The sequence below is a fragment of the Manis javanica genome, chromosome X, assembly GCF_040802235.1.
Source record: "Manis javanica isolate MJ-LG chromosome X, MJ_LKY, whole genome shotgun sequence".
Classification (NCBI taxonomy): domain Eukaryota; kingdom Metazoa; phylum Chordata; class Mammalia; order Pholidota; family Manidae; genus Manis; species Manis javanica.
The window spans coordinates 98,779,520-98,792,255 of NC_133174.1; the positions used below are offsets into that span (position 1 = coordinate 98,779,520).

At 40.3% G+C, this 12,736-nt stretch overlaps 1 protein-coding gene across 1 annotated transcript in view; it reads left to right on the forward strand.

The window, feature by feature from the left end:
* Positions 1–5,280: 5,280 nt before the first annotated feature.
* The window catches only part of PRPS1 (phosphoribosyl pyrophosphate synthetase 1), a 42,442-nt gene continuing 34,986 nt past the window's right edge, over positions 5,281–12,736 (forward strand). The window contains exon 1 of the mRNA XM_017657236.3: positions 5,281–5,544. Coding sequence (XP_017512725.1) covers positions 5,423–5,544 — 122 coding nt within the window. The 5' untranslated portion in view covers positions 5,281–5,422. The remainder of the gene's footprint in view (positions 5,545–12,736) is intronic.

A 12,736-nucleotide genomic window follows, 5' to 3' on the forward strand; every position in this document is an offset into this window, starting at 1 on the left:
TTAAAACTACAAGACACTCATGAGAGAAAGAAGATACCAATAAATGGAAACACATTCCATGCTCATGGATAGGAAGAATTAATATTGTCAAAATGGCCATCTTGCCTAAAGCAATCTACAGATTCAATGCAATTCCTATCAAAATACCAACAGCATTCTTCAACGAACTAGAGAAAATCATTCTAAAATTCATATGGAACCACAAAAGACTCCAAATAGCCAAAGGAATCCTGAGAAGGAAGAATAAAGCAGGGGGGATTATGCTCCCTGACTTCAAGCTCTACTACAAAGCCACAGTAATCAAGACAATTTGGTACTGGCACAAGAACAGACCCATAGACCAATGAAACAGACTACAGAGTCCTGATATAAACCCAACCATATATGGTCAATTAATATATGATAAAGGAGCCATGGACATACAATGGGGAAATGACAGCATCTTCAACAGCTGGTGTTGGAAAAACTGGACAGCTACATGCAAGAAAATGAAACTGCATTATTGTTTAACCCCATACACAAAAGTAAACTCGAAGTGGATCAAAGACCTGAATATAAGTCTTGAAACCATAAAACTCTTAGAAGGCAACATAGGCAAAAATCTCCTGAATATAAATAAGCATGAGCAACTTCTTCCTGAATGCATCTCCTCAAGCAAGGGAAACAAAAGCAAAATGAACTCATGGGACTACATCAAACTAAGAAGTTTCTGTATGGCAAAGGAGACCATCAACAGAACAAAAATACATCCTACAGTATGGGAGAATATAGTTGTAAGTGACATATCCAACAAGGGATTAACAACCAAAATATATAAAGAGCTCACACGCCTCAACACCCAAAAAGCAAGTAATCCGATCAAAAAATGGGCAGAGGACATGAGGAGACAGTTCTCCAAAGAAGAAATTCAGCTGGCCAACAGACACATAAAAAGATGCTCCACATCACTAATCATCAGAGAAATGCAAATTAAAACCACAATGAGATATCACCTCACACCAGTAAGGATGGCCAGCATCGAAAAGACTAAGAACAACAAATGGTGGTGAGGATGCAGAGAAAGGGGAACCCTCCTACACTGCTGGTGAGAATGGAAGCTAGTTCACCCATTGTGGAAAGCAATATGGAGGTTCCTCAAAAAACTAAAAATAGAAATAGCATTTGACGTGGGAATCCCACTCCTTGGAATTTACCCAAAGAATACAACTTCTCAGATTCAAAAAGACATATGCACACCTATGTTTATTGCAGCACTATTTACAATAGCCAAGATATGGAAGTAACCTAAGTGCCCATCAGTAGATGAATGGATAAAGAAGCTGTGGTACATATACACAATGGAATACTATTCAGCCATAAGAAAGAAACGAATCATACCCTTTGCAACAACATGGATGGAGCTGGAGGATATTATGCTCAGTGAAATAAGTCACTTAGAGAGACAAGTGCCAAATGATTTCCCTCATTTGTGGAGTATAACAACGAAGCAAAACTGAAGGAACAAAATAGCAGCAGACTCAGAGACTCCAAGAAGGGACTAGTGGTTACCAAAGGGGAGGGGTGTGGGAGGGTAGATGTGGAGGGAGGGAAAAGGGGATGGAGATGTATTATGTTTAGTACACATGGTGTGGGGGATCAAAGGGAGAACAGTGTAGCACAGAGAAGGCAAGTAGTGAATCTGTGGCATCTTACTACACTGACGGACAGTGATTGCATTGGGGTATCGGTGGGGACTTGATAATATGGGTAAATGTAGTAACCACTTTGTTTTTTCATGTGAAACCTTCAGAAGAGTGTATATCAATCATACCTTAATTAAAAAAAAAACCCTACCCATCCTTCAAGGCTTAGCTCATGTGCTTCTACCTCCAGAATTACCTCCCAGGATGCCCCATGCAGAGGCAGTACCCTGTACCACACTGAGTTTGCATATCACTTTGTTTGGGTCTCGTGGCTGGTGACTAGTTGTACCTCCGAAATCCATTTTCCTCTTCTTTCTGGGTGTAGGGCCATCTAACAAGGCACGCCCTAGTCTTTCTTGCAGCTAGGTGTGACTTGCAGCTAAGCTCTTTCCATGTGATTAAGTCTTGCCAAAGGGATGTGACAAAAAGTGAAATGGACAAATTCCACATAACTTGCTCAAAGGGAAATCCTTTGCCCAGACCTCTTCTGTTTCTTCCTTCCTATGAGCTGGAATGTGGATGTGCTCATGACCTAGCATAGAGTAGAACTGTCCCACCGGCCTAGGCTGGCCAGCATGTTATGAACAGAGAAATAATATGTCTTATTTGAATCACTATATTTTAGAGTCTCCGTTATAGCAGCTTACCTATAGCCAAACACAGGTTTCTCTGTGGCACTGTGTTAAATTGTACTGTGGCTTACAATTGTTTGTATAAGTGTCTAATCTTCCCTATTAGGCAGGCAAATCCTAATTGGTCTCCTGGCTTCCTATCTTGCCCCCTACACTCTATTGTTAGCTGAGGTAATCCTTTTAAAATGGAAAGCAGATCATGTCATTCTTTACTAAAAACCCTTGCTCAGTAAAAGCAGAAATCGTTAAAATGGCCTACAAGTTCCTGCAGGATATGCACCCTCCCACCAATTCCTTTTTTTTAAACACATTTCCTGTATTTTTAAGATTTTTATTCAAGTATAGTTGATATAATATCAGTTTCAGGTTTACAACATAGTGATCTGACATTTATATACATTACAAAATGCACATCACAATAAATGTAGTTACCATCTGTCACCATACAAAGTTATTATAATATTATTGACTATAATCCCTATGCTGCATTTTTCATCCCTATGACTTATTTATTTTATAATTGGAGATTTGTGTGTCTTCATCCCCTTCACCTATTTTACCTATCCCCCCACCTCCCTCTGGAAACTACCAGTTTGTTCTCTGAATTTATGAGTCTGTTTCTTGGGGAGGGGAGGTTGTTTTTGTTTGTTTGTTTGTTTTGTTTTTCACAATGCACACATAAGTGAATTCATGGTATTTTTCTTTCTCTGACTTATTTCTTTTAGTATAGTATCCTCTATGGTCCATGGTCCATATTACTCAAAGGTCCATCAGTGTTTCCACAAATGGTAATAGTTCGCCCTTTTTTATGGCTGAATAATATTCCATTATATATATATATATATATATATATATATATATATATATATATATACACACACACACACTCATATATGTAATATCTTCTTTATCCACTCATCTATTGACAGACACTTAGGTTTCTTCTATATCTTGACTATTGTAAATAATACTGCAGTAAACATAAGGTTGCACATATCTTCTCAAATTAGTGGGTTTTTTTCTTCTTTGGGTAACCACTAATTGCCCTTATCTCACTGACCTTATTTTCTCTTACAGGTGCACTCCACCCTCAGTATACCAACATTCACTCTGCTCCAGACACACCCACCTCTTTACTATTCCTCAGACAAGTTAGATACTCTCCTGCCTAGGGATCTTTGCACTTGCTGTTCCCTCTGGTTGTCCCAGATATCAACATGGCTCATTCCTTTTATCTCCTTCAGGTCTTTGCTCAAATATTATCTTCCCAGGTAGGCCTTCTCTGACTACTGCACTTAAAATTATATCCTTCCTTCCCCCACAATGTCCCTGGCACATTATCCCACTTCCTTGCCTTATCTATATAGCAGTTTTCACCATTTGACATAATATATATTTTCTTTATTTAAAACATGGGTTTGAACTGTGCAGGTCCACTTATACGTGGATTTTCTTCAGTGAATATATTGGAAAGGTTTTGGAGATTTGCAATAATTTGAAAAAACATTTTCCTTTCTTCTGCTTAATTTATCATAAGAATATAGTATATGATACATATAACCTATAAACTATGTGTTCATCAACTGTTCATGTTATCCACAAGGCTTCTGGTCAACAGCAGGCGGTTAGTAGTTAAGTTTTTAGAGAATCAGAAGTTATATGCAAATTTTCGACTGTGTGGGGGCCGACACCCCTAATTCCTGCATTGTTCCAGAGCCAATTATGTTCCTATACAACTGGGTGTATATTAAATTTCTGAACTCGAAGAAGTATGACAAAAGGTCAGAAGGAGAGGTCCTCCATGGACACTGCTGAAAACGGCAGTTAAAAAAAATAGGATGCTGCTTTGCATATTTTCTGTCTTTGCCACACAGCCAAATCCCTTCATCTCTGGGTCTGTTTCACCATATGTAAAATGAAACTAGTAGGCTAGATGATTTCTGAAGTCCCTTCTATTTTTATAGCTTACAGTTATGAGCTCTGTGGTGCTCATAATTGAAATTGTGTTTTTTTAGTCTAAAATTCTAAAATTGTATGGTTTTTCTCCTAACTTTAACCTATGATTGGAATATGCTTAATGAACATGTTGTGCAAGAATAAACGCTTTGGCCCAATTAGCAATTGTCATAAAAATAATAAAACATGGTATAAAAGTTCACATTAGCAACAATGACGCTAAGGTCACATGAGGCAGGTAGGACCAAAACCCAGGTTTTCCAATTATTTCAGGACTAGTAATCTGAAGTCCTGTAAATATACTATAGTTTCTCTCCTTTCCAAAGGTTGGATACATCAGACCTTCGTTGCCCAGAAATTTTGGAAAAGCCATACTCCTTCATTTGTTTGAACATTCTTGGTCCCAGAGTCAGAAACACAACGCAACTTCCTCTTGCAATGCCTCTGAGTGATTCAGGTGACAAGCCTTCAGTCACTTTCCCCATGGTCTTCCAGGGAAAGGCAAATAAGCCCTTTGGATGTGCCTGTGCCAAGGGGTGTCTCTACGTGATGCAGACGTGCTTCAATTCGGCCCCGTCTTAAAAAATCATGTTCAGAGCTATGCAAACTCATGTTCAGAAATCTCCCCTTCATTCTGACGAACTGTGGCTGCCGTCCTGATACGCAGCGTTTCTTAAAAGGAACGGTAGAGCCATACTTACTTTGTAGTGCTGAAGAAAAAAAAAAAGCGTGGCTGATTTCCCGCTAGCGGGAAAACTCAGGCCCTACGCGTCACCGGCAGGTCTCCACCCCTAAGCCTACCGCGGTTTGCCTAGGTTCTCTAGCCCCTCCCGGCGTCAGCCCAGCTAGTTCATAGCCATGAAGCCCGCTTCATGGCCTCCAGCCGATACCTGAGAGGGCCGGCGGCAGGCGGAGTTACCGCGAGGGCCCGCCCCTCGCTACGGCTCAGCCAGTCAGGGCGGGTGGGGTGTGGACTTCCCTGGTGACCCCGCCTCTCCGGCGCTGGGTAATTTAGAGCCGCGCGGCGGGCGGGAATGTAAGATGGCGGAGTAGCAACGGGAAGCGGCTGGTACCGAGTCTCCGGGCCCACTTCAGTTGGTGTCTTGGCAGCAGCAGTGATCGCTGAACGGAGTGCCTAGGTAGTTGGCCAAGATGCCGAATATTAAGATCTTCAGCGGCAGCTCCCACCAGGATTTATCTCAGAAAATTGCCGACCGCCTGGGCCTGGAGCTAGGCAAGGTGGTGACTAAGAAATTCAGCAACCAGGAAACCTGGTAAGGGCGACGTTGGGGCTCCGACCGGCCTCACCTGCCCAGGCGGCGGGGGCGACGCCTGGGCGGCAGAGGGTAGGGAGATGGGGCCTCCGCGGGAGTTTGCGAGGCACCGAGGTGGAGGGAAGGGGCAGCTCTGGCTTGCGTGCCCCCCGGGCTGTTTCCGTTATTTTACCACTCATGGAAGAGTCACGTTCATTCTCACCGTGCTGTGGGGTGGAGTCAAGATGGAGCATGAGGCAGGGCTGCTGGGTTTGAAGGCATGGGCTGGAGGACCCAAAGCGGGGATTGTGGCTGCCTACAGCTACGGGAGGGCAAAGACTCAGCCTTAGCTATAAGGACACGTGGTTTTGTCGCTTCGCTGCTGAGCCATCCAGTCCGGAATGGATTCGCTTCAGCTCCTGGACCCGCTTGCTTGGGAGCTCCTACTGTGTACTGAGCTCCCCTGGTGTTAATACTGTACTCCGAAAGGGAGCTTTTCAATTCGAAATGGTGTCGGTCGGGTTTGGTGTTGAAGGGAAACTAACATTAGGTATCGAGGGCGCCAAAATTATTACTGAGAACTTCCCTTAGATTGGCAGGCGTTGACTTTTCACATCTTTAGAGCCCTGTCTTCAGAATCTTTAGAATCGGAGGCAAACTTAAGTTAAATCTAGTTGATGAGATAAAGTGGTGTGTTAACTCTCCATCCTGATTGCCAGCATCTCAGCTTCAGCCATCCGGAAAATTTTAGAGACCCTTTATTCTGGAGTCCCCAGTGCAGCTACTGGTACAGATAATACAAAAGCATATTTTTCAGTAGCAAAGTCTATCCTGAACTTGTTCACGTCTCTTAGCGCTTTCTGGGGAGTTTGGAAAACAGTTTTATCCCTGAAAGTTAAAATAATTGAGGGAAGGCAATGGAGTGGAAGACGGGGATCCCGTAGTGCATTGTAACTCGAATTTTTTTCATTGCCTTGCTAATTAATTAAACTTGCTCCCTCCCCCAACTTCCATCCCCTCCTGCACCTTGGGGCCATCTTAGAGATAACTTGGTTACCTGATCCATTCAATACCCCTTCCACCTAAATGTAGAGTCTTCTGGTTCTGATATGCATACTTTGTCTTTTCATTACCCTGTTGATCAAATCACATCACTGCCCACAATCTTACACTTACAGTCGTCTCTTAAGGGTGATCATCTGATCACCAAAGCTACTGATCAATTAAATAACTTTAAATTGTTTTGAACATTTTTTTCTTAAATGCTTTTGTTCCTTTTTACTTTTCTTTAAGCTTATTGCCAGAGTAATTCCCCTTACTCTTTTTAGACTCTGCTGATAAAAGCATTCACCTATAGTGGACAGCTTCCTTCTGGATGCTTGATATTGTGCCGCTGGTTGTGGTGCAAATGATAGTGCAAACACTGATGCCGTCTGTAACTAGGCAATACCTTAAGTCAAGAGGCTAGCCAAGCTGGTGTCTTTAGCTTTGACCACACCATTATGACTCATTGGCTGTAATAACGAAGACAAAACATGACCAGATTTTGCAAAAAGCTGGGAGGCAAGGAAAATTTTCATTTAGAGAGTATTTTTTGGCCCCCTTAGAGAAGTGTGGTTATTAAATCCTTTTCCTATACTTTTAGGAAAAATACAGGGACTTTATTTTTCCTTGTGTTAAACCCTTCAGCCTTGCATAATGGAATGCAATATCACAGAACCTGAGGCTATATTGGAAGGGGGATGGGAAGAACTGATATCTGTATTCATCAGCAATCCCAATCTATTTCTCTGAGATAAAAGGCTGATTTCATTTTGTAACAACTGGACGGTAATGTGCTTGGAAACTGGGTAAAATTAAGCCCAACGTGGTAAATTGCTGACTGGTTAGGTTTTCTTGTTTCTGGATTAATTATTAGCTTTTTGGTTCCTTAGCTGTTCTGAGATCTTCATTGAACAGAATCGAGAATCTTGCCTTTGGAGCTTTACCCCACCCCCCAAACCTTCAGCTTTTATGCGCTGCAGAAATGCTAACTCTTGGGACTCTTGGGACTAATGCCCAGTGTGACTCTTGGGATCTAAAGGTCATGGACAGAGCAGCTCAGGGGGTGCTCTGGGACATCAGATGGGGGAACTGCAGAGCCCATCCTCAAATGAGATAGCTTATCCTATTTGCTACAATTTGGCAGTATCTCGAGGTTGATGCTCTCCTGAGCAGAGTGGCTTTCTACAGAAGTCAGGATCATCCATTGCTGTTCATTTATTTAGGAAACATACACACACATAGGTGGGTGTATCACACACACAGATAAGAGAGGTTAAAAGTTCAACTCTGGAATCAGAGAACCTGGATTTGAAATCTTACTTTCTTTTACTTGCGTTGATTTGTAAAGTAGTATCTACCCGTATAGTTGTTGTGAGAACTAAATGAGATAAGGGTAAAGTTCTATGTGTCCAACACAATAAATGCACAATAAATGTTGGTAAGAAGCGGGGTGGGGGGTGGGGGATAGTATTGCAGAAAACGTGGAAAATGTATACGGCGGAAAAAGACATCCCAAATAATTCCACCACCCAAGATAAACTGTTCACATTTTGATTTATGACCTCCCAGATGTTTCTGTGTGTTTATATACTTTCTCATAAATGTAAGATGCTGTTTATAGCTTTCTTCACTTAATATATTTTGAAGCTTCTCCCCTTAATGTTCTGTTTACATAGCTGTAAATAGCTGTAAGTCTTAACTTACAGTTTTACCATAATATTAGATAAACAAGTCCCTTTTATTATCTATTTCCCATTTTTTGATCTAATGCTTTTATATGAAAACTCTAAAACGTAAGTCTTCTAAATATTTCTGATTATTTACTTAGGATAAATCCCGAGGAGGGGGATTATTAAAGGGTATATGCCATTTTTCAGGCTTTTGGTACCTATTGCCAAATTGCTCTTCAGAAAAGTTGAACCAATTTCCACTCTCAGCAGCAGTAACGATATTACTAATAATGTATAGTGAACGCTTAAGATATGCTAGCTCCCATGCTAAGCAGTTTATATACATAATCCCCTCAACACTGCTATGAGGAGTTACTGTCCCCGTTATATATGGATGAAGGAACTTAGATTGAGAGGTTAAGTAACTTGCCCAACTCTGGGTACTATTGTTCTGTAGATTTTTCATTGATACAGTATCTCATCAGAGCTTTTGAAACTTTAGAATGTGCCAGAATTTTTTAAGTTTTCTTCGATATTCATAAATAACTGGTTTATTTGTTTGCTCTGGATAGGTTGAGAGGGGGAAGAGTTTAAGTTTGGTCTCCTATAATTTTCCTAAGAACTGTATCTCTTGGTTAGTTAATCCATGTATTTTGTACATACCAATGTCTCCATCTAAATACTTGAGATTTTCCACACCTGCCTTTCAGATTCACTTTATTTCCTTTTTGTGTTTGTTACATTCCATGCCAGTCAGGTACACGGTTGCCTGATACTACAGGAGAGGGTAAGGGAGGACCTTGTTTTCTCATTGGAAGGACATAGCCAGTGATTTTTTTAAGAATTACTTTTCAAACCTTATGTGATATTAGAATATATTTTTTAAAGGAATCATCTCTGCTAAAGCTATGTATTTAGCAAATGCTCACTGATGTTGAAACTGGCAGTGATAATTTAGTTTTATAATTAATACCTTATCTGTCTTCAAGAAAGTATCTGAAGTATGTTTCATGATAGTTACACACGTGCAAAAAGGTTCGTTAAGTAGATACATCAGAAGCCTACTAGAACGAAGGACTGTAGTAATTGTGCCAAGAATTTAGGATAAAGTGATTACTGAAGTTTAGTGCTACTTTAACTGTATCCCTTGACTTCCTGGCAGCCAAAGGGATAAAGGCATATGCAGCGGATTATGTAGTTTTAATTTTCTTAAAACTCTTTAGCCACTTCTAGGCACAAAATTCTAAGAATTATGGGTGGGACCCTTAAATAATGATATTGAGTAACATAATGGACAATGTAAACAATTTTATATTGGCTTTGATAGTTGAGGCATTTGTAAAGAGCAATAAACCACCGTATGTCTAAGAATGTTCTTTTCTGGTCTTAGATGATAATAAGAAAGCTTAGAATGGATAATTAATGTATCACTTATACTGTTTTGGATGAGTTGTCAGACTGATGTTTCCTTAGCTCCTAATCAGATAGTTGGCTCTGGCATGTGACTGTCTGGAGCACAGTTGATATTCTGTGTTCTTGGCTGAAATTAGATCCATAGGCCTCTGATACCAGTTGCAGAGGACATAATTGACATTTTATTGGAAATCAACGTGCCTGTCTGTCACTCTCCCCCAAGGGAAATGGAGATCTTGGTCAAGGAAGTGGAGGTATGGGACTCACCCCTTACCTACAGGCAGGATTAAAATAAGTCTTTAAGTTCTAAAGTTGCTCAGATATTTGAAGTACTTGGTCGAGACCCCTGAGTTGTGCACTGAAAAACAGAAGGGACCCTTGTAGCCTGGAACCTTTCAAAGGGTGGGCAGTATTGGTAAGGGAGATCTGAGAAGCCCTATTATACTACCACTGCCTCTCTTATTTGGGCCTACCACAGTGAGTGACTTGGAGAACATGTTCTCCAAGATGTGTCACTTGTTCTTGTCCATGTGCATTTTTAAAAATTTTAATATATTTGTCCTACTATATCCAAAGTATTATAATTTATATGCAAATTATATATATCTTATGGCACAAATACTATGCTAAGTAAAACAAGTCAGAGAAAGACAGAATGCCATATGATTTCACCTACATGTGTAATCTAAAAAACAAAACAAATAGATTCAAACATAGAACAAACTGGTGAGTACCATAGGGGAGAGGGGGTGGGGAGATGTGTGAGATAAGTGAAGGGGGAAAAATTAGAATGTTTGACATCTTTATCTGGGCACATGAGTGTATACACATCAGAATATGTCAAGCTGTACATTAAAAAGCCCTCATAATTCATCTATCAGTCCACTTGGGCAGAAATTTTAAAAAGAAACCCCAAAGTATAATAATTTTGATATGCCAGCAGTATGAAAACTGAGCTATATTTTCCTTTTATTTATGCTGACTTTACATTAAGTGTGTGTTTTACCCTTACAGCACATCTCAGTTCAGTTCCTTGGTCATACCAGCCATATGTGATGTGCTCACTAACATGAGTCCAGCAACTCCCATATTGGACAGTGCTATTTTAGGACTTCAACTTCAAAAAATACTGAAGTTGCTCCACAAAGTCCTCCCTGGCTCCCTCCTGCCTGTCCATTTGAATTTTGAAGACTGTCTTCAGAAAGCAAATTTGGAAAGCATTGGTATAGTTGATGTTGCGGACAGATTCAGTAGTTCCTTAAGCTAGGTCTTGGTGATTAATAGATGTCAGTTCAGCTAAGTCGGGATCCCCAAAATTGCTATATTGTTTATTATGTTGCTCAGTATCACTGTCTCAGGATCCTGCCATGAAATCCTCTGTAGTTGTCACATCCTGGTGGACCCAACAGGTTGCAGTTCTACCCAGAATTAACTCTGTTAGCCAAGTATCTGTAAAAGGGTATGAGCACACCAGCACACTTGACTAATGTGAAGTGAGCTACTTTGCAAGGGATTATAAGTCAGACTTCTAAATGTTCACAGTCGCAGATCTGCAGAAGGTTCACATTCTGTCTAAAGTGAGTGGGTGCAATAGTCAGCCTAATCAATTCTGAGGGATTAATTAATTCATCCTTCATGTCATATTGCCACTGGCAGGCTGGGGACACAGATCGGCGTGACAGATCTGGTCCCTGCCTTCATGGTGCTTTCATTCTAGTGGAAGAGACAGACAATGAAAAAATTAAAAAACAAAGTGGTAACAAATTGTGGTAAGTGCTCGTTAGGTAATAACCAGGGTATGAGAGAGTAACTGGGGAGAGTCACTTTATTTAATTTTATTATGGGACATGTCAAACATAACCGAAGTAGAATAGTACAATGACACCCCCCCCCATGTGTACCCATCACGGATCAGCAGTTATCAATTTATCATTAGTCTTGTTTCATTATTATTCCCCCTACACACATGCATGCACACACACAATTATTTTGAAGCAAACCTAGATAATTTATCACCTGTATTTATTTTTCAGTAACCACAACACCATTTTCTTGCCTAAAAAAGTTAACAGTAACCTCTTAAGATCAAATAACCAGCCAGTGTTTACATTTACCTGTGTTATAAATTTTTTTTTCACTTTGCTCCAATTGGTATGCAAATAAGGTACATGCAGTACAATTGGTTGTTTTTTTTTAAAGTTACTTTTTATCTTATTGGTTCTCAGGGAAGTCACTTTTTTTTGTATTATTTATGTACAATTACATGAACCACATTATGGTTACTAGAGTCCCCCTATTATCAAGTCCTCACCACATACCCCATTACAGTCACTGTCCACCAGTGTAGAAGATGCTATAGAATCATTACTTGTCTTCCCTGTGTTATTGTTTGTCTTATGGATGGTGGCCATCCTCACTGGTGTGAGATGATATCTCATTGTGGTTTTAATTTGCATTTCCCTGATTAGCGATGTGGAGCATCTTTTCATGTGCCTGTTGGCCATCTGAATTTCTTCTTTGGAGAAGTGTCTGTTCAGCTCCTCTGCCCATTTTTTAATTGGATTATTTAATTTTGTTTGTTGGGATGCATGAGCTCTTTATATGTTTTGGATGTCAACCCTTTATTGGATATGCCATTTAGGAATATATTCTCCCATGCAGTAGGATGCCTTTTTGTTCTACTGATGGTGTCCTTTGCTGTACAGAAGCTTTTTAGTTTGATATAGTCCCACTTGTTCATTTTTGCTTTTGTTTCCCTTGCCGGTGGGGATACGTTCATGAAGAAGTTGTTCATGTTTATATTCAAGAGAGTTTTGCCTATGTTTTCTTCTAAGAGTTTTATGGTTTCATGACTTACATTCAGGTCTTTGGTCCCTTCTGAGTTGACTTTTGTGTATGGGGTCAGACAATAATTCAGTTTCATTCTCTTACATGTAGCTGTCCAGTTTTGCCAACACCAGCTGTTGAAGAGGCTGTCATTTCCCCATTGTATATCAATGGCTCCTTTATCGTATATTAATTGACCATATATACTTGGGTTTATATCTGGGCTCTCTAGTCTGTTCCACTGGTCTATGGGTCTGCTC